Genomic DNA, 21848 nt, shown 5'->3' with positions numbered 1-21848 from the left:
ATTTCTTGCGACACTATTCTAAGTGTAAAGTATTTTTATTCATCTCACAGTATAGTTAAGAGTCTGGTTAATTAGTTATTCAACAAAAGCACGACTATTTGTGTTATCTAATATATACTAGATATGCGCCTGTAATGTCATGTTAGTGTCACACACAATAAGGCCGTTTAGAACGTCTTTTTCCTCTGTTGGAGGATGTTGGTGTTTTTTACTGTAAATATTCGTGTTAATAAGCTTTCTCGTAGGTATGCCCTGGATCGCTGGAAAAGCTTCCTTCCTACGGGATTGGAAAACTAACGTAGATTCCCCTAAAACTTTCACGTCAACAAATTTAAACAGAAAAAGATTTTTTTTATTTTTCTATTCTAAGTATATAGTTACTCTAATTCTTTTTCAGGAATTTTTCCCGCCATAACTGAAGGAATTAAAGCTAGTGGAGAAAGTGCAGGAGGAAGAAAATTTGGAAAGGAAGAATTCAAGTACGATAAAAGTGGTGCGAAAGGGAAAAGAAGATCAGGAGGAAGAGCAACTGCTAGTAAAAGAAAATCAGGAGAAAGAAAAGCTAAAAAGGAACTAGTGAAGTATCCTAAAACAGATGCGAAAGGGGTAAGAAAAGCAGGAGGAGGAACAACTGCAGGAGAAATAAAAGCAGGAGGAGGAAAAAGTGCAGAAGAAAGAAGAGCAGGAAGAAGAAAAGCTGGAAAGGAAGACGTCAAGCACCATAAAAGTGGTACGAAAGGCGGAAGAAGAGTAGGAGAAGGAAAACTTGCAGGAGAAAGAAAAGCAGCAGCAGGAAGAAGGAAAGCAGCCGGAGGAGGTATGTTCTAATAGGTTATTTTCGTCGAAAATATTAATTAAACTAGGAGTAAATAAGCTTTTAAGTTCCATTTTTCAAATTTCGAACATTTTTTCGAAAATTAAGTGGTAAATCAAAATTGAAAACTAGTTATAATTGATTGAAAGTACAAAGACTGATTGATTTATTATTTAAAGATATTTCAGTACAGGTGCAATCAACAACTAAGTTATTGCGGATTGCAAAAATTTATTTATCTAGGACTGCCTTAAATCACTAATCATTACTGGCCATGTCTTAATTAAAGTAATTAATTAAAAGATATTCTAGTGGTTATCTCTTGCAACATTACAAGTAAGTTTAATAATTACTGAGACCTGCGAAGCCAATAATATGTATTGTGGTACAGGGTTCGATTACCGGTCTAAGCCTTGGATTTTATTTAATGGTTAATAAAAGAAATTTACAGTAAAGTATGTTTGCTAGTCGGATCCGTCCACGACACCTAATTGGTAGTTGACGTTAAGCCCCGCCTAATAATTACTGTAGACTTCTCCAAAGGGATTTCGTGAAGTCTGTGTTAACTTCGCTAAGAAGTGTGCAATAATTTAAAAAAAAAAACAACATATTTAACATAACATAACAAATATTGTTATAATTTAAAATAAGTATCCTTACGAAATATAGATTTTTAGAACCTAAATTTTGTCTCTTCTTAGAGAGCTTTGCCCTTATATTTCTATTGAACAACGGAACTCTACCAGGTGAGCTAGACTGTTCGTTCTTACGATTCCATTATTCTGTCCAATCTTCAGAAATTCTCTTAGATTTTCTTACAGCTCATTGTCCTGTTATAGACAGTTTTGTCTTTAACGAGAGAACACTGTGTTTTTTTTTTTATTCTGACTGGTTTCAGATTTTCCGGTTGTTTATGAGTAATTTGCCTTTCTCTTTCAAGAGCGTAAGAAAAACCTTTCCATATTTTCTTTCATTTATTTGACTGGACTGTTTATTTAAGCATAGCGTTGTTATTGTTGGACTTTATGATCTTTATTTATTACTGATTACTTGATATTAATCGGGTTCTGACTGTATCCATTAATTTTAAATTTAATACAAAGTGAGGGAATTAGATTTTGAATTAAACATTTCTTTAAAAAAATAAATAAATTTACAGCAACTGCTACAGCTCGAAAAATTTGTAGAATTAAGGGAACACGTAATAGTTACAAAATAAATAAGATAAAATAAAAAATAGAGAAGAAGAAGATATGAGTTTTAAACATAAGGTTAGGGCAACCACGGAACCATAATTTCATTTGTACATGCTTTTTCAGTACATAACACTCAACTTAAAATTTTGGAATCATATGATTTTTATATAAATTTTAATAAAAATACAGTAAATAATCCACGAGAAATACAACATCACATGACATACAGTATGCATTCTAAGTATGTGCGAAACTATCTCTCTTTTAAACATTTTTATTTTCTGTGTAGTGTGGTGTAGTTAGTAATAATGACGTATTATATCAGGCTGGCTTTCATAGCCAAAAGTCAGATGCTCAGCTTTGTGGTCTTCGCCTCTATCCGCTCAGCTATTGTGCCGCCTCGTCTATTGTGGTTTGGAGGCGATTAGTAAACGTACTTCATTGAATTAATCTCTCAATATTAACACATTCTGTAAAATCCATGGGCTGGATCCTGAAATCGAATTCGTACCAAAATAAAGGTTTAATGTTTCGCTTTACGTTTTATTTTCGTGGCCCTCCTTTACTTTGGGTAGCACACATCAATTTATATAGTATAATAGTGATACCACTTTGCTGCAAAAATAATACCAAATTTTACTTCTATTTCAGATTCACCGACAGTCGCTCCGCCAGCAGGTGCAAAAGACATCAATAAATCAGGTACGTAAACATAATTGAAGATTATATTGAGCATAATTTGTGAGATTTTATTTAACTATTGTAGTTAAGAATACTATCAAGAATCTGGCTAGTACACCCACGACACTCTTAGTTTTAGTAATCTGTAATCTGATGGGAGGGGGGGGGGGGGGATTCGTGCCCAGAGTCGGAAGTTTCTTTGTAATTAAAGGAGAAAATATAGTTATGAAGTTGAGTGATATGGAGAAATCAGAATTATTTATAGAGTTCAAGTTCCTGTACAGGATATAATGTCACAGGAAAGGAGAAGATATACAGTTTATACCTGGAGCGTAATTAACTGCAGTCACATACGGCTTAGTTAATAGATCATGCTATCTCTAAAGTAGATTTAGGATCTATTTCCGCAATAATCGCAGAAAGGAAGTTGAGAAAAGGTAGGCAAAAGATTTTTTTTTTTTACATTTCATTGCTTATTCATAAAGTAGCCATGACGTCATAGAAAATACATCAAGGATATCCAATTACATTCGCTAGGTCTGGGTGTGTCTGTGTCTGAATGTGATTGTAGGCGAAGAGCCCGTAAAGCGTTCCTTTTTTCATAACTCAGTATGTGGTTCTTTGATAAGGGAATAACCCAGCATACTATTCAGCGTTCAGCATTCATTTAGTTTTCCATGCAAACTAGATTCTCTGAGACAACTTCGAGAAGTCTTTATTAAATCAACGAACCTCGGTTCTGGTCTGGAGATTTTTCTAATTTCTGCTGCGATAACTGGGAAAAATTGACCGGTTCAAAACTGGCCAGCACTCGCTAAAAATCATCCAAATTAACTAAAATTGTCTTCAGTAGTTTTTAAAATGCAATATGACTGCGGAAGTGACAAATAAGTTATATTACATTTCTTTTTGCAAAAGCTAAAATTCTCCAACACAACGAATAAATTAATAATGGACATAATAACTACTTGCTGCAGCCGGTTTTGTCCGAATTTTAAGCGATGTGAGAAAACATTTTCAATACTGGAAACAAAAGAAAAGTAAAATATAAGTTTTTATTATTATCACTACAATAAGACAATGCGTTCCTGTGGATTAGGCGACAAAATAATGTTACCAAGATACCAAGATTATTTAGATCACGGGAACTTTTAAAACAAATAAAAACTACCTCCTCCGATTTTCTCTTGAAATTCATAAACAGATCAAAAATATTTATTTGAATAACTTTTCAGAGAAAAATTCGTTTTTGTGTACGTTATAAATTAGCACCTTTATTTGTAGCAAGAAAATGTCGTGAGTTCAGACCAAATTTCTGTAATTATGTTCTTTACAAAATTATGTATAAATATTGGTTTATTTTTCTATTTCAGAACCAAGCACCGCCACTTCTGAGAAGAATAAACAACAACAGAGTAATAAAATTAAATGTATAGATTATTAAATTAAATGTTCAGATCTTTTACACTTGTGTTACCTCTTGATATCTTCTTCTTCTTCTTCTTCAAAAAAAAACGCTCGTTGAATATCTTCGTGAATATCTTTACCACGAATCAAAGAAGCTAAGTTCCATATTCACAATTAACCTGGTTACTGAAATGGTATATCTCCGTAACATTTAATAATTTACTACGCTCTACTTCTTTTTGCTTCCAGTTTTATACCTTTGTCTCAAAAACGGTCTGCAGGAACTTTTTACTTAAAAATAAACTGGCCGAAGTTTTAAGCAGGAGAGGATTTTTAAATCCAAATCCTGGAAAACAGTTTTTTTGACTTGCATTAGTAACAGGTTCAGTCAATGATTGTCTTGGTGTGTATGAGAGAATGATTTATGTGATGGAAAAGCAATAGTGTTCACCCGCGGGTGTGCTAAACTCCTTTTAATTACCACATATGTACTACCTGCTATGCTGGGAGTAAAGTGGCACTTTTTGGTTGGCCGATTGTGTTTAAAATATTATTGCCAGGTCTGGATGGTGGACTGGGACTAGCACTTTACTGAATCGATTTATTAAATCGATGCTTTGTTTGGATTCCTCAACCCTCAACCATCCCATAGCATTTTTAGGTAAAATTGATTGAGTTTCGACAAAAACAAAATAATTGTTCATGGTGTAGCCTAAACAAAATAATAAATTTTAACGTATAATTTTACATTTTGGAGTTATTGTGAAGACAAAAGACAGATCCACTCTTACAAAAATAAATCCATCACCCTAGTGTTTCGTACCCAGATAAAGTTTGGACGAACTTTTTTTTTGTGAAGACCTAAAGTGCAATATGTATGGACTTTGTACAAATGCAATTTTTTAATGAAGAGGCAAGAGAAAGTTAAAAATTTTTTTTGCGGTTTCTTACTCTAATCCCTCCATTAATTTGATAATGTCTTAACTTTAAAGGATGGGCTTAGTGAGTAGTGATAATGAATTCGGACTAGAAAAATGGGAGATCCACAGTTCGAGTTCCGCTTATAGCTACAATACTTTTTATGTTTTAGAAAAATTCATAGCAAAGTATGTGCTTCCGCCCGCTTCCTGTCATATAATTTGGTAGTCGTAAACTTCCGCCTGAGAAAATAGGGTGTTTACTATTTTTGAAATTTAATTTATTAATTGTATGTTTAAATATTCTGTTTTCATTTCAGAAACACAAATTTCAAAACCTGCACCTTCTTTGGATCACATACTCTTCTGCAAGAAACTGATGGGTGAGAGTTTGTAGTAATATTTAAACATACTCGTACTCTATTTACCGATAAATTTTGCACTTTGAAAGCGAGCACCGTGCTCATTTGTATCGCCTTTTAAAACTAAAGTTTTTAGACAATGAAATGAGTTCATTTGCTAGTGTATATGATTCAGCTTATAGCAAAAAAATGAAACAAAATTATACATATTTTAGTCGATCATGTAGCTAGTTATTACTTATATAATCTGGGATTTATTTGTCCCTATGATGTTCGCATATTATGATTAAAACTACATAATTCCTTAAAATTGACAAATTTTATGTAGTTCCTTATGAGTTACAGTTCTTTGAGTGATAACTTTACCACAATTATGTTTATTATATTATTTTTTAAACTTTTTCTCATTTGCGATTTTAATAGGCAACTTTCTCATGAAATGTGTTTAATTCTTCGTATAGATGAAAAAGAGCTACCTCGTATCTCTTTACCAAAAGCAAGTTTAATCCCAAATGTATGTGGGCAACAGTTCTTGACTAGCAGATTACCAGGTAATTAATTCTACATCAATAATAATTAGCTTTTGCGTTATCCTAACTAGCATTCTCTCAGCTACTGAATCTCACTATCCGGCTCCGGCTCCCATTTATTTTGGTAAAAAAAAATTTTAACTCAAAGAAGTTACAACTGAAGTGATTTTTATATATTTATATTGTTCCAAAGCCTCTAAATATTACCAAAGGATTTAGCAGCTGCCAGATTGCCGGTCTGTAATAGCAAATCACACAATAAGAATAAGAATCAGTTTATAGAAATATAGGCTAGAAACCTGAATGTTAATATATATATATATATTTTTGCATTTAAGGAATGCCTCAGCCAACTCCAAAAGTTCACGTTGAAAGATCTCGTCCCAATATTGCTGAAATGAATAAGCACAACACTGATACTGAAGGAAGAGGTAAGTGTTAATTTAATTTAGATAGAGAAAACACTCAGAAAACTTAGCGAGTTTTTTTCCTTATCCAACTATTGTCCAAAACTGTTCCTATTATCCTTTAAGGAAACACTTTTTGTCACTAATCAAAATTTCGCCAAAAAAAAGAAAGGTTGTTTCAGTCCCGGGTAAGCAGTGAAAATTTTCAACCACCAAAAATTGCAAATTTCGGCCGAGCGTTCCCTTACGAAATAATCGTCTACTGTCTAGATTACTTGCGATGATTAATTTGTAAGGAATAATGAACAAACATAAGGAAGTTACAGCTTAAAATTGATGGGGTGCACATGGCTGACGTTTTCATGGAAACTGCGGTTCACAAAAATGATTAGATTAGATTAGATAGATTAGATAATAGATGGGACGGAACCTACGCCCCATGGCACCGCAGCCACAAAAGACTTATTGTGCCAGCCCCTTCTTAGTTCTAGTAGGCGAACTCTCCCCTCCTAAAGAGGTTGAGGACTTTCCCTACTAGTTCTTTTTGCGCTACTATCTCCATCGGCCTCAGCGTTCCAAAGGTTTCTTCAAAAATGATACTGGCCTTTGCACAACTATATCACCTACAATATCATGCCTTGTTGTTTATGATACATGAAAAGTCCTACAAATCAAGGACTAGTAGACAGTTTATATCATGAAACGAGGTGGAAGTTAACACAAAACTGCCACTTGCAACAAGTGAATACATTGCCTAATGTGTCCTATCCTGTCTCTAAGGAATGTATTGAAGTTTAAAAAAGAATATGGTAAAGTCCAATTTTTCACAATTTCCAACAAAATAACTAGTTGATTTTTGTTTTCAGCGAAACTCATGAAGTCCTTAAACACGCACTGTGTTACTGTCGGAGTTCATCACTGCAAACCAAGTATGTACTAATTGATTTCCTAATGTAAAAGTAGTTAGAGAAAATAAAATTCTAAGGTAATAGACTTTTTCTCTTAGTGCAGTTTTTTTGTTGTTGTTTTTTTTTGCATAAATTAAGGAATGTGAGAAAATACGTGGCCATTTAAGATTATTATTAACTAAGATAGTTATTTCTGTAACTGAAACGTTGGCGTAGAGACACTGAAATGCTGTTTTTTTTATTTTGACCGAATCCTCGCTAGTTTAATCCTAAATACTAATGTCTATTTTTAGAACAAAAGAAAACTGACGAACCATATGTGGAGTTCAACACCAATCGACCTGAGGATGGTAAGTGTTTTCTTGTTATTTATGTATTTATTTCAAATTCTGTATTGTTTTTTGTTTTATTTGTTAATAATTTCGTTTTTAATTTTGTTTGATTTACTGAGATTCCCCATGTTATAATTTAAATCATACCAAATGTTACAGAAGACGGTACCAGATTAGTGTATCAGGATCTTACTACTATATTACAAATCGGAGGCGAGTACAGTTTATTTATCCTTTACTTTCTTCAGACTACAGGATATATTCACATTTAAGGTCTTTGACAGCTTCCAGGCAATATTCTCATGCCAACATGTAATGAGTTGGGTTGACTTCAGTCAGTCTGTCTATTTATTTATCTTATTCTGTAATCTTGGAACATTCCTGTCTTCCACTCTTGAGCATTTCCTACATTTTTCCTTTCAACTCACCAAATTACAATAAAATAAAAAGGAATACATACATTTTTAACATAATAAAATAATCTTTAGTATGTGAGGACTTATTGTCTCATATAAATTCGTAGCTGAACTTTACGCTCTGGGTCAGTCCGAAAAGTAACATTTCACACGGAACATCAGCATTTAACTCACTAGCTGGATTACTACTTTATAGAACTTCAATTTGATTTCATTGTCAGTATACGAGGGTCGTTTGAAAAGTCCGTGCAAAGTCAGAGAGATATCACCACTGGCGCGTATCGAGGTTATGTTTAGTTAGTAGCATCTCTTGGAAGAACACACACCAAGTTTCAGCCAGATCGGTCTATTTCTTTGTGTTTGGCATTCGTTTGAATCGAGGAAGTCGAGTGATTTTCAAAAAATGGACGAAAAAGTATTTCGTGTGTTGATTAAACACTACTTTATGAAAGGCAAAACGCCTGAGGAGACTAAAGAGAAGCTTGATAAACATTATGGTGACTCTGCACCTTCGATTAGAACAGTTTATAAGTGGTTTCAAAATTTTCGGAGTGGCCATATGGGCACAAGTGTCGCTGAACGTTCTGGACGCCCTGTTGAGGTTACTACTCCAGAAATCATTGATAAAATCCATGATATGGTGATGGATGACAGAAGAGTGAAGGTGCGTGAGATTGCTAGTGCTTTGGGCATCTCGAATGAACGGGTACATAATATTTTGCATCAACATTTGGACATGACAAAGCTATCCGCAAGATGAGTGCCGCGATTGCTCACGCTTGACCAAAAACGAAATCGTGTGAAGTGTTGCAAGGACGGTTTGCAGCTGTTCCAGAAGAATCCGCAGGACTTTAAGCGTCGTTTCGTCACTGTGGATGAAACATGGATACATCACTACACTCCTGAGACCAAAGAACAATCTAAACAATGGGTTACCAAGGGGGAATCTGCGCCAAAAAAGGCGAAGGCCGTTCCTTCGGCCGGAAAGATTATGGCGACTGTCTTTTGGGATTCGCAAGGAATAATCCTCATCGACTATCTAGAAAAGGGTAAAACTATTACAGGTGCATATTATTCATCGTTATTGGACCGTTTGAAAACCGAGCTGCAAGATAAACGCCCACGATTGGCCCACAAAAAAAGTCCTTTTCCATCACGACAACGCACCAGCTCACAACTCAGCAGTTGTGGTCGCAAAATTAATGGAAATAGGGTTCCAACTCGTTTCACATCCCCCCTATTCTCCAGGCTTGGCTCCCTCGGACTACTATTTGTTCCCCAATATGAAGAAATGGCTGGCGGGAAAAAGATTTTATTCAAACGAGGAGGTGATTGCAGAAACGAATGGCTATTTTTCAGACTTGGACAAATCCTATTATTCGGAAGGGATCAACAAACTAGAGCAGCGTTGGACGAAGTGTATAAGCCTAAAAGGAGACTATGTTGAAAAATAAAAAAGGTTTACCCCAAAAAATTAAGTAGTTTTTATTTTTGCACGGACATTTCAAACGACCCTCGTAGCTAACTACAATTTAATCTTTATCTTTGTCTCTCCTTGGAAAATCTTCCCTTTCTAACAATGGGGCTTTGTTTCTCGCAACCAGCAGGCCAGGAAATTTGATAACCACCTAAAGAGGTTTCATTATTCTATCCAGAAGTTCTAATTATTTAGCAGATATAATTTTAAAAAAAATATAATCATAAATTTTTCGTTGTATTCGATAATTTTTTAAAAATGAACCTTATCTTCTCTCACAATCTAATCAGTCCAGATTGCTTTCAATCTTTATTAAGCCATTCAAAAATTCATCCTCAAATTAATTTGTATTACTGAATTTGTGTGCCGACACATGTTAATAACAAAAACAAAAATTACTCCATTTTCGATTTTCACAAAATAATTTAATGTATTTGTTTCTTTCTCTCTCTCTCTCTCATTCTCTCTTTCATTTTTCAGGATTTGATGCAGAATCTGATTCTGACTTAGAATCCAATACTTCAGATTCGTTAATAACCGGTAAGTAATGTTTCTCTGTATTCTGTATAGTAATGATATGTTCATCGCCCCGTATTGTTGAGACCAATCGCTGTAAGATTAAGATCCGTAATACTTTCCTTACCTATAGTCTTTTTTTTTTAACAGTATGACCTGTCATTGTATGTCAAGCTATTTACTTGTTGCTGATGTCGCAAGCGGATCAACAGTTGTAAAATTCAAATTAATGTTTTATTTAAAAAGAAAAAAGTTTCACTTCAAACTGATTGAGCCTTCCAGCTTCTAGGAAGAAAAAAAAAAAAAAATCTTAAGACCACCTGGGAATCTCCGTGTGGAAATCCTGTGCGTTAACCCAGAGCTAAACTAATCCCTTCCCTTTAATAGAATCCTTGACAGAGTGTTGTCAAGTGATAGTGATCCACAATAGGGTAGAAGCAACTTCTATTGACAATATTGTGATTATTCATTGATTGCTGATATCATTACAATGCAAATTGTTGCAGTATTAATGGGCAAGGACGGAGGGGATGAGGAAGTGTTACGTGAAAAATATGTAAAAAAAGGATGCCATGTACCAGATAAAAAGAACAAAAAAGTTGATGGTAAGCAAATTGTTTTAAAAAACGCTAAATAAATAAATCTTAAATTTAAGTTAAATACCAAACACAATTGAACAAATCTGGATGTACTAGCTAAAGAAAAAGTATGGTGTGAGCAATCAACAATTTTCTCTCACTGGAATGCTTAAAATTCTAATTTAACTTTTCTTCAAAACTCTTGTGAGTCTTGGAATCTAATAACGATCTAAAAAGCCAACTCAAAGAGCTTGAGATAAGGCGATTCCGATAATTCCTTGAAAACGCGAAATTTAAAATTGTAAGTATTAAGTACTAAAGAATAAACAGTAAACTTTTATTTCTACATTAGTTTTTTTAAGTTAAAAGATATCATTGATTTGTTAATTTCATGAACACATTTTAGTGAAAGTTGAGGAAGATCCTAACGAGCCTTCGACTTCAAGTGCAAGCAAGCAAGTAAGTAAAGCAAGTGCCCTTAAAGGCAAAAAGGAGAGTAACCCGTCACAACCACCGCCATTAAAGAGTAAGCAAGGTAAAGAAACCTTTTTATATATATATTATATTTTAATGGTTTTACTTTTTACTAGGATAAGTTTCTTTTTCCTTCTTATTGGATTATCTATTGTATATAGTAACAAATATCTTGAACATACGTTTGTTACATCTAATTTAAGTTAAGAACTTTCAGTGTCTCAGATTCTTCATCACACGAAAGGATGCCGTCTAGTGGCAGCCGTACTGAACTAGGAAAATCTGAGGCGTGATATCTCGGTAAGCCGAGCCAAGTAAAGAGTGATTTAGAAATAGCTAATCATAATGTAATCAATGTCACAGAGTTATCTTCTCGATAAACCAGGTAGCTCTACCAGCTAGCAAAGGCAAAGGCTGGTTTTTATACTTGGTCAACCAAGCTTAAATTGGTAATGAAAGTAAAAGTACTCGGGGATTAGAGCATAAAGATACGGACAGTTAGCTTCACCTTTGAAGGTACCGACGGACCTGAATCATTAAAAGACGCTAAAAGGTCAAAAGTGTTCGCACTTTGGGAGAATGAGAAGAGTGCAGAGAAAAGCAAAAGTCGTTAGTTTACTGTACTTTGTTGACTGGGGCCGTTGCTGGAGGGAGCTGGAGTGTAGGCACAGGGCATGATTATGGGGTAGATAATCTGTTTTCCAGGCTGAGATAATTCGTACTAATAAATGTTACTGCTAGTTGGGTATTATGGAGATATGGGTGCTCTCCGGATAGTCGAGTGTGCGTTCAAAGCTTTGATTAATCTGCAGGTTCCAGATATTTGTTACTCCAATCTTGGAGCTCCAAGTTATGAATGTATATAGGTGAAGACTCAATAGCTTTATCAAGTCAAGGGAGAAGAAAACGAGAGTGGCGATATTGAGGATTTAGTGGTTGGAGGATTACCTTATCAATTCTAAGCTCTTGAGTACCTTATTAATAATAGTAATAATCCGTTTATGATAACTAAATACTCCTTAAAATTAAATTTTATGGGTAACATTTTTTATCAAAATTGTAATAAATTGTTCGAAAGTTTCACACCAGAAACCCATTTTTTTGTTCTGTAGGAAAAAGTGGGGCTATTTCGAAACATGGCCAGAACCTACAACAATTGGCAAGGCCGAAATTCTTTGAAACGTCTAAAACTAACCGGAAGGAACGTGAACTTATGTTACGTTCCATTTGTAAGTAAACACAAACTTTAATTTCTTTTAAGCACAGAAAGGTACAGATAAAACTTAATTTCATTTTTAGGTCCTTAGCGTAAATTTACTGCGACCTAAAACAACTCTAAGTTAATTTTCATCTTCTATTAATAATTAATAATGTTTTTAAAATTCCGAGTTCGCTTAACAGGAGGTTATCACATTTTGTATGATTTCTTTTAATGCTTTTCTTTACTGGCAATCCTGATGCAAACTCCATCGCTTTCCTTTAAAATTCTTTTTAAGACAAGATTCTTCCCGCAAAAGTCCCTTTTATTACAATGAACTTTTGCATAAATCAATTAACATTTAGTAAATATTCAAAGTGAAATTGTGAAGGAAAGAAGTGCGAGAGATTCACCAATAGATTTTATGTCTATGACATGGCTCTAGTAGCTAGCTGCAGAATAAAAACAAAACTAATAATAAATTTAATCCACTTCTTTTATTGTTAATGATTTCTTGTGTTTTTCTAGCTGGAAGAAAAGAAGATCTATTCCTGAAACGTGGTAATTAGATTAAAATTCTTGAATCTGAATCTTACAATTAAAGTGACAGTATTTCTTATAGTCTACTAAACTTAATGCTGATGGAATATCGGGATATGTAAATTAATATGTGAAGTAATATAATATAGTACAGTAACATGCTGAAGCAAAAGGCTTCTTAAACTAATAAATCATTTGTCTTGACTTACACGTTAAATATACCAATTATTGTGTTTGTAGGATTCACATCATCTGTTAAGCAGAAAGTAATTGAAGGTGTCAATCATACACAAAGAAATGTTGGAAAAGCTGCTGGATCAGGCAGTACTACTCACCGGGAAAAACTTTGCTCATTGCCATCATTTTGTAAGTACTTACTTTGTACCTCTTCTACCTTGCAGTGCAGTGGTAATCGTGTTATGTGAGTACGTTTTGCACATTTTTGCTGATTTCATCTGGCTAGGAAATACATATACCTGCATGTCTTCATTTTAGGTCGCCAATCATGAACATACTTCAATCTATCATCGGTATCGTAAAAGTTTTAATATATTCGATTGATTGGCCGTACAGATTATTTATTATGTATGAGGATTGGTTAGACAGCTTTCGTCAACATGACTAAAGAAGTGTGTGTGAGACTAACCGCAACTCCAGTTCTCACTGTTTGATATGGTCTTCTCTCTCTCAATACATACAGTGGAAGCTGTTTCTTCTCAGCAATGTTTTAAGAAAACAGTACCAAAGTTATGTGAGCCGACATGACCGTAGCGTAACAGGTACTAGACGTAGGTGATCAGCCCAAGCGCCACATTTAGCCCATCAATTAATAATACCAAAAATATACAGGATGTTCATTTTATGACGGCTCAAATGCATTTCGTGCTTAAACGGTTGTTCTGAGCGAAAAATAGTAGTGGAAAAATTTGTTGTCCGTCAACTCTAGTTTCCGAATATGTGACTTGATTTTAGATTCTTGCCTGCATACGCGGCTGACGCGCGACCAAAAGTAAGGGTCCGCAGTTGACCCCCATTTTCATATACACAGTTTTAAAGAGTATAAAAAGTAATGAAAGAAACCGGAAACCGCAATTCGATATTTTCAAAATTAAAGGTGCTAGGCCATTTCAAAATCTGGTATTTTTAATCATATTTCAATTTTTTTAACTTGTTATCAAAGAGTAAGAAGAGCACGCGCTAGGTCATTTTTATATATTTTTTCATCCCCTTTCTACTAAAAATATTGCCAAGGCCGTAAAGCTAGTATTTTTTCTTAATATCGGGAAATAAGTCGTTTTCCGAGTGATTTTTCTAAGAAAAATCAAATGTTAAGAGCTTTAGATGTTCTCAAACATACCCAAAATGGCTAAAAATGAATTTTACATCTGTTACAAACAAGAAGGTTTAATAATTATTTGGTAATCTTGGGAGAGTTGCGTTTAATTACCAAAAAAATTGGAAACCTCCTGCCACATATTTAAGTGATCAATATCTTTCATGTAAAGGATCAAACCTATGCCTTAATTTACCAAATAATGCACTTTTGCAGCATTAACTGTGTCTTGAAAGGTGCCTCCTCAGACTCGCAAGCCAGGTTAGCCAGGTGGTTATCAACCGTTTAAGGATGAAATGCATTTGAGCCGTCTTAAAATGAACACCCTGTATAAAATAATACAATGTACATTCGGGCCATGACGGATAAAATCAAATTTATTATCCAACATTGCGAACATAACCAAAATTTCAAAAATGGTTATAAACACTGGTATATATAAAATGGTTATAAAAAAAAAAAAAAAACGAGATTGGAAACGTGGAAATTTTTGGGGGATTTACTACCAATCTTTGTAGTTTAGGAGTTCATTGCAAAAATTATTTTCATAGTTTTAACTAATTGAAAAAATGTACTTAGATGGTGTCTCTTAATTATTATTTTCTCTGTATTTATTTTTCTTTTACTTTCATTATTATTATTATTATTTTTAGCGCGTAAGAAAGAAAAGCTGTACTTGAAAAAATGTCCCGATATGTCAAAATTAGGTGAGTAAATTGTGTCTTTTCTCTGATTTGTACGAACTACGGACACTCTGTTCCAAAACACTAGTGAACGGATAAGTCCGTTCCCATTATTTATTTTATTATTTGAGAGATTTGAGATTATATTATAATTGGCCGCTAGACTTCTTAAAAATAGTTGGCTGTAGGCCGTGATTTAGATATTTAAAGGCTATTAAAGAAAAACAAAATCTATATTGTTGTCGGTATTATTCCCCGATATTTAGACAGTTTTTCTTTGTTTTAAAAAGATGTCCGCTGATGGACAGTGTTGTCTGCAACGAGAGTACACTGTCTGGAGGCCGGCAGTGCACTGAAAAAAAACCTCCGGGCGCCAATAACCTTAGATGTTGACGCGCCTTAAAAAAAAAAAAAAAAAAAAATACTGTTCTCTACTCTAGGACAACAATCCAATACTCGATACTTGAATTACTTAAGATGTCACACTTAAGATTATATTTTGTAGTTTCAGAAACCAGGAGGCCGGACTCACCTTTTCTCAGGTTTGACTCAGCAAGACCAGAAGAACGTGAGTAAATTAATGGTTCTCCATGTATTTTTTAGGATATTCTAATGAAGTATGAAACCCAATGGACTTAATAAACCCATCCAAGTACTTTGGATATTAAGTACACTATACTTCATTAATCTTTTGGCACTGTAGGGCAGGCCTGGGATTTGCATGATCTTGCCTTCCTCTATGAGGGGTAAGCGAAACTAAATAAATACGTGAATTCAGTTTTAACTCAAAAACATTTTACTTGAATCTGCCATTAATTTAGGACGGTATTTCGTTGATTGATTCACTTTATTCCTCATACTCAATAACATTCAGTTCAATACCTCTCACTATAGTTGGCTGAAGATTGTTACGTCAAGTTTCTCTAAGCTTGATGCAACAATGGGAAATTTAGTAAATCATGACTGTGTCTTAACGACTTATTAAAAAACTTTGACGACACTCTGGAGTGACCAATTTACTACTGCACAAGCTGCGCGCCCTGTAAATGTAGAAGATTAGGAAGGAGTACTCGATCAGCGAGCTTAGTTCAAAAATTAATTGGTTAGAAAAGACAGTTTAGTAGGTCCTTATGTTTAGATGTTGATTACTCTTTTTATTGTTGTAACTTGGTGAAACAAACGGAGAATAAATCTTAAATCATTGTGACTTAGTAAACCACATGCCTAGTAAGGTATCCAATTAAGATACCTTAACGCTTTAGTTCATATACATGTTTAATAGCCCTAATTTTGTACTTATTAATTTGATTAAGAAAAAAAAAATCTATTACAGTAGACGGTGTCAAGGTACTGTACCGGGATCACAGAATCTTAGCACACCCTGGTCGTAAGTAGAACTTTTGTTTAAGAGAATTACTAGTATTAGTTGATAATTAGTAGTTATTTCTGGCATATTATTCCTAAAATAATTTTCTTATGTTTTAGGAAGTCTATCAAAATGTAATTTGAATCGCGTCGTAGGAAGCAGAAAAATACCTGGTGAGGAGCTATATATTTACTTTTATTTGACTGTTAGCAAGAATCGGGCTAGACGAAAACTTAGTCTTTACACTAAACTAATTAAAATCAATCTCTGATAATGGATGAAAGTTTGTAACCATTCAGGAATATAAATCATGCTTACCATTAACGGAGCTTCGATCTCAGTGTTTAGGGAAATCTGGTATTACAGGTTATCACATAGTTAATCTTCTTTCTTCTACAGATTGTTAATCTGTCATTAAACTAGCCTGGAACTGTAGATTAAAGCATCTCAATTATTAAACACTTTGATTGAATGATTTTTCGTTTCTAATAAATGCGGACCACATCTAGTCAGACCGACTTACAATCCGATTTGTTAAAACCAATCGTCGAGCTAAAAAGTGTACTTTTCTTCATATCTCCAAATCAGAAATCCAAAAATTGGACTTTTTCTGACAATTACCGATGTAAAATGTAATAATGTATCGTTAAATTCTTTCGAAAGTTATTTTGGATAATGTACGAGAGATACGTAAGACAAGAAACTAGTCACGCTATTGTATATTTGTACTGATATCATTGTAATTATAATATTGTAATATATATGATATCATTGTATATTATAATATTGTGATTAATGAGAAAATATTGTGAGACTTAACACAACCATTATTTTTCGATTGGCCCTAGTCAAGAAGTTCAAGAGTGTTAATTATGGCGCCCCCAAAAATCAATATCTTTTATTATTTCTTAAGAATGCGTCAATTTTAATCTCCTAACAGTGACGCTCTCATGCGCATGGAACACTTTACATTTTTTATCTTGACGTCTTAATAAATGATAAAATTCTCAATTTTTTGTTACAGGTTTTAGTCACGAATTTGGACTGGAGAAAAGACAGGGACGAAATTTTAATTTTACTTTTAGGAAAAGAGGATTTAAAGTATGGCACGTTGACATTGAAAAACCAAAAAGCAGCAGGGTACAAAAGATTACGAAAAGAGACGCATCTCTAAGTAAGTAACTTGGTAGTAGGTAACAGCATTAGTAATCTAGGCAATTCATCCTCTGTCAGAACATAAGTATGAAAATGGGTGTGTGATATAGGCTAGCTGGATTAGCCATCAAAATCCTTTTGAGTGCTACCCAAATCCAAAAGGGTACCACATGACTACATTCTCTATTACTATTCTTCAAACTCGGAAGCCATATATCCATCACATGCGTCTCGTTTTCATCAATCCACTTGGTCTTTGGCCGCTTTACATTCTTTTTAATAAATTCAAATCTTACAGAAACATTGCAACGTGGCAATATGGCAACGCAAGAAGAGACTGATGTTACACGTGGACAATCCTTTGCAGTCTCACACAATGAAAAAAGAAACGTTCCACAGAAGTGCTGGATTTCGAATACAAATACTAACACTTTGGGTAAGTGAAACAAAATAGCGCCTAGTGATGAACCAGGGACATGTTGCGGTTAGCATAATTTAAAAGATGTTACATAGTTGTTTATTTACTTCATTCGTACTGTTTCCTCTGGTTGTTGAGGATTTAATACGTTCAGTAAATTGGTTGATGGTAATACCTACATCTATAAAGAAGTTGTATTTTCTGGTGTAGCTTATTAACATGCAGTCAAACATTACACAGATTTTACCACAATCCAGACAAACTCATACATTCGAATTTCGTCAGATGTTACCTTAAACATTAAAATCTTGTTACAGTTTCAAAACAAGGATCTGAAATTGTTTTCAAAGGAAAGGAAGTATCTAAAGAGAGAACAAATACTCTTACTGTGGCTCTTGATGAATCTGAAGTAGAGGAATCAAAACACCAAACACGGCTTCAACGTAAGTAGCACAAAGTAGGGTATCTATTTGTGTATGTAGCCAAATGCGAACGTCAACATTGCTAGTAAATTAATATTGGGAGATAAACCAACTAATTAATAATGAATCAAATTTAGATACCTACTGTAATTTACTTAAGAAACAAAAAATCGTCATTTCATGCCTTAAATATCAGTACTAGCGAATTCAAGTGTAGTCTTAAAACAAACACTAGCCCAATACATATAAAGCTTATCTCTCTTAGTCCCTCTTATCTCCTCTACCTTAGACATTCTTATCAGAATCTCATTGAACTTTAATTGAATATATGAGAAAATTGATTTAGTGGTTTCTACGATTACTAAAATATCCATTTTTAACTTACTTTTATTCTTACATAGTTTACTTTTATTCTTAAATGCACATCTTGTGAGATAATTTTTTTTTTTTGTCACCCCTAAGAGGGTTCCCCAAGGTATCAATGCTCTAATACGTTTTCTGTTCAAGTTGTGCAGGTTGTGAGGAAGATCGAATATGTGAAATACAACTGTAAATAAGTGTCACTCTCTCGCCAGTAGGTCTTTTCATGATTTACGAATTTATGTTATTTACTTACAGGTGAACAGCATTGACGTAACATTTTGGATGGAAAATGCTCGTTAGAAAGTAAAAGTTTTCGAATAGAACAAGGGAATACTAACGAATGAAAAACAAGACCATTAAAATGTATCGTGTTAGAAAGTATCGAGCACAAATCTCATAGTTTCAGGTGAATGACCAATATGTATTAAAGATAGGCATTTAGAGTAGAGTTTATACCAAGATGTTCATGCTTGAATATTAGAGGAGTTGTGAGGCAAATCGAATTAATGTCAGAAGCAACGAATTATTTGTTTTGTTTCTTATTACTTTTTCAAATTGTTATTCGACTATGCCATAATAATCATTTAACCATATTACAACACTAAAAAATCTTTTTTCTTTTTGATTCTAAAGGCTTTCTACAACCATTTTAAAAATGAATCAAAGTAACAAGAAAGTTTATTAAGCATTATATTAATAAGTTGCTTCCAATAATTTGGTATCAACTTGTATCATATGTCAGTGTACGTATAAAAGTTTAAAAATCGAGTTTTTGTCGATGTGCAAATGAAAGAAATAATCGAAGAGCACTGTCTACTTTATCGATAACAATAAAGCCTAGATCATTTTTAATTTTTCACATTTAATGAAACAAAAATCTTGAGATAAAATTTAATTTTTTGTATTAATGAGAAAACTATTCATTGCAGATTATTTCAACCAAGAAAGCTCAAAATTAGAAAAAGCAGAATAGAATTGAATAAACAGTGTCTTTCACTGAAAGAAAAATTCCTTGGCGCGGTGACCTGAAAAGAGGAAAAATTTAAAATTTATGTATCTTCTTTTTAAAAAAAGTAATAAATTATAAAATTAATTATACAAGTATTTTTTTATTCTCTTAATGCAGAATGAAAAATATTGCTATCATTTCTTATTTTCGATTTTGAAATTTGAAAAGATAACGGAAATAACAAATCACATCCGACACTGAGAATATAGATTACACTTAACTTCATGGTACGCAATCCGAAATCCAGTTCGAAAGCTTGGGAGGTTTTCTAAACTAAATAGACTGCTTTGAAAGAACTGAAAAAGTAACTTTCATTATATTAAATTTCGAATTTCTATTATAAATGCACAACTTAATTATATTCAAATTCAAAATTTTTAAATGATTTTTTTTTCCAATCTTGAAAAACAGCTGAGAAAAAATATAATTAAAAATGTAATTTAAAAAATTAACAAAAAACCAAAGACTACAAAAATATAAAATATGACGAATAATTTTGAAAAAATAGTCAACTATTTAATAGATAAACATCATTTTAATACATTAGACGTATCTAAAGATTTAGATATCCAACATGAACAAGTGCTGGAGGTAATTAAATTGATCCAATCAATTGGTGATTATCTAATGTTAACGGAAAGATGTCTGGAAAATTGGAATTTAACCCAGTTAGGTAAATCCTTAATGGAACATTGTGTAAAACAGGGTGATCACAATAATAGTAATAATTTAATTAAAAATAAATTAAAACAAGATATTGATATGGAAATGTATTTCAATTTAAATATAATTCAAAATGGTGGGAAATTAGATGATAATGAAAAACTTTTATTGTATGAATTTAAAAAATATATAGAAAAATCCACAGTAAAATGTATTGAAGGTGAAGTGCTTAAAGATGAATCATTAAGTGATCTCAACATTGAATATTCCATAAGTGAGAATATGTTAAAAGAAGATCGATGGAAAACGGCAAAAATCTTACCTTACAATTTTGATGGAATGGGCCAGAAAATTCAAGTTGGTAACCTTCATTATTTAACGGAAATTATAAATAATGTTAGACAGATATTGCTTGAAATTGGATTCACTGAAGAAAACTGTGAAGATTTTATAGAAAATCCATTTTTGACTAATAATATGATGCTCATAACCAATCCAGATGTAGAAAATTCTTATATAGTAAACACAAAACTAAAGAATAACATATTGAATGAAGTTTCCCCAAAAATTAAAAATATTAAAAAAACTAATAACGGAACTACTGATATAAATAAACTGAAACCAGTAATACGTAATAATTTAAACAATAATTTATCAAAACTTTTGAATAAAGCTGCAGTTGACAGCAAGTACCCATTAAATAAATTTGTTATCGGTAAAGTTTTATTCAGTGGTAAAACTGATTTTTTACATCTGGCTGAATTTCATGTGCTTAAAATACTTGTACTTGATACACAATTAAATTTCAGTAATATTATCGGCTTATTAGATGTGATTTTCAAAAAATTAAATATTGAAAATATTGAATACAAACCAGCATATTCACCTCTTAGTGTGCCAACTTTAGAGACTATCTGCTATCATTATGGTATGGATCAATGGATTAGAATTGGAAAATCTGGGATAATTCGTCAAGAAATCCTAAAATCCATGAACTTACAGAATAATTTGGTTGGTCTTGTGTTGACGATAAATCTAGAACGAGTTGCTATGATCAAAAAAGATGCTGTGGATATTAGGGAAGTCCTCTGATTTGGTAAATTCTATAAACTTTTGTTGTACATATTAAAAGTTGAAAAAAAGTAATCATTTTAGATAAATTAAGACCTACTTTTTAGTGCCTTTTATACTTCTTAAGAGGAAGTATTGCAATCGTGTTACTTCTATTTCCTAAATTGAGTTATAATATGACGTACTTTGTCAGGACAATGATTCCCTTTTTTTTATCTCCTATAAAACGTACTAGTGTTCCTCTCCCCCTGGTTTCAGGTGAGAAACCTACTTCATGAATCAACTCTTCCATATTCTCTAGAGATTTATAGGAAAGTGTCAACGATTATGAGGAATAACTGCTCCCTTATCCTAGATCATCTATTTTGTTCAATGCTCTCATTTTGCTTAACGAATTCTGGCAATGAACTTTCATTCTTCTGGCACCTTACGTTTCAATTTTCTTGTCTTTTTCTTCCTTTTTGGCGCTACTACCCAGTGATATGGGTCTTGGCCGCTACTCTTTCACACACTAGGGATTCCTAAATAGAATTCGGAACGTTTCCAAGCTCAAAATACCTTACAAGGAGTTTACTTGGTTTACTTCTTACGCTTTACGGTTTTGTTTTTCTG

At 33.2% G+C, this 21848-nt stretch overlaps 2 protein-coding genes across 7 annotated transcripts in view; both read left to right on the top strand.

The window, feature by feature from the left end:
- LOC141450706 (uncharacterized) overlaps positions 1–21848 on the top strand; it is a 76240-nt gene that overhangs the window by 54157 nt on the left and 235 nt on the right. For 4 of the 6 annotated variants that reach the window (XM_074121385.1, XM_074121382.1, XM_074121384.1 and 1 more), the window contains exons 37-60: positions 398–817; positions 2662–2712; positions 4065–4106; positions 5336–5398; positions 5839–5928; positions 6246–6338; positions 7181–7243; positions 7516–7572; positions 7714–7767; positions 9928–9987; positions 10470–10568; positions 10948–11076; positions 12128–12244; positions 12742–12774; positions 12994–13119; positions 14740–14793; positions 15275–15337; positions 16103–16156; positions 16255–16308; positions 17160–17309; positions 17589–17726; positions 18026–18151; positions 18749–18899; positions 19423–21261. In XM_074121385.1, coding sequence (XP_073977486.1) covers positions 398–817; positions 2662–2712; positions 4065–4106; positions 5336–5398; positions 5839–5928; positions 6246–6338; positions 7181–7243; positions 7516–7572; positions 7714–7767; positions 9928–9987; positions 10470–10568; positions 10948–11076; positions 12128–12244; positions 12742–12774; positions 12994–13119; positions 14740–14793; positions 15275–15337; positions 16103–16156; positions 16255–16308; positions 17160–17309; positions 17589–17726; positions 18026–18151; positions 18749–18762 — 2150 coding nt within the window. In that variant the 3' untranslated portion in view covers positions 18763–18899; positions 19423–21261. The remainder of the gene's footprint in view (positions 1–397; positions 818–2661; positions 2713–4064; positions 4107–5335; positions 5399–5838; positions 5929–6245; positions 6339–7180; positions 7244–7515; positions 7573–7713; positions 7768–9927; positions 9988–10469; positions 10569–10947; positions 11077–12127; positions 12245–12741; positions 12775–12993; positions 13120–14739; positions 14794–15274; positions 15338–16102; positions 16157–16254; positions 16309–17159; positions 17310–17588; positions 17727–18025; positions 18152–18748; positions 18900–19422; positions 21262–21848) is intronic. The other 2 variants (XM_074121386.1, XM_074121387.1) reach the window with 2 other exon arrangements.
- On the top strand, positions 19986–21257 carry LOC141451515 (phenylalanine--tRNA ligase alpha subunit-like). Its single transcript, XM_074122953.1, has 2 exons — positions 19986–20175; positions 20314–21257. Exons 1-2 carry the CDS (start codon positions 19986–19988, stop codon positions 21255–21257), a joined length of 1134 nt encoding a protein of 377 aa, XP_073979054.1.

The sequence above is a fragment of the Rhodnius prolixus genome, unplaced genomic scaffold, assembly GCF_049639745.1.
Source record: "Rhodnius prolixus isolate KJV_2025 unplaced genomic scaffold, Rpr scaffold_8, whole genome shotgun sequence".
In the NCBI taxonomy this organism is placed as follows: domain Eukaryota; kingdom Metazoa; phylum Arthropoda; class Insecta; order Hemiptera; family Reduviidae; genus Rhodnius; species Rhodnius prolixus.
This window is presented reverse-complemented; position numbering and strand designations above follow the sequence as displayed.

Coding starts and splice junctions, on each gene's coding strand:
- LOC141451515 (XM_074122953.1), top strand. CDS start 19,986: ATGACGAATAATTTTGAAAAAATAGTCAACTATTTAATAGATAAACAT. Junction 20,176..20,313: donor TTGGAATTTAACCCAGTTAG/GTAAATCCTTAA, acceptor GTGGGAAATTAG/ATGATAATGAAAAACTTTTA.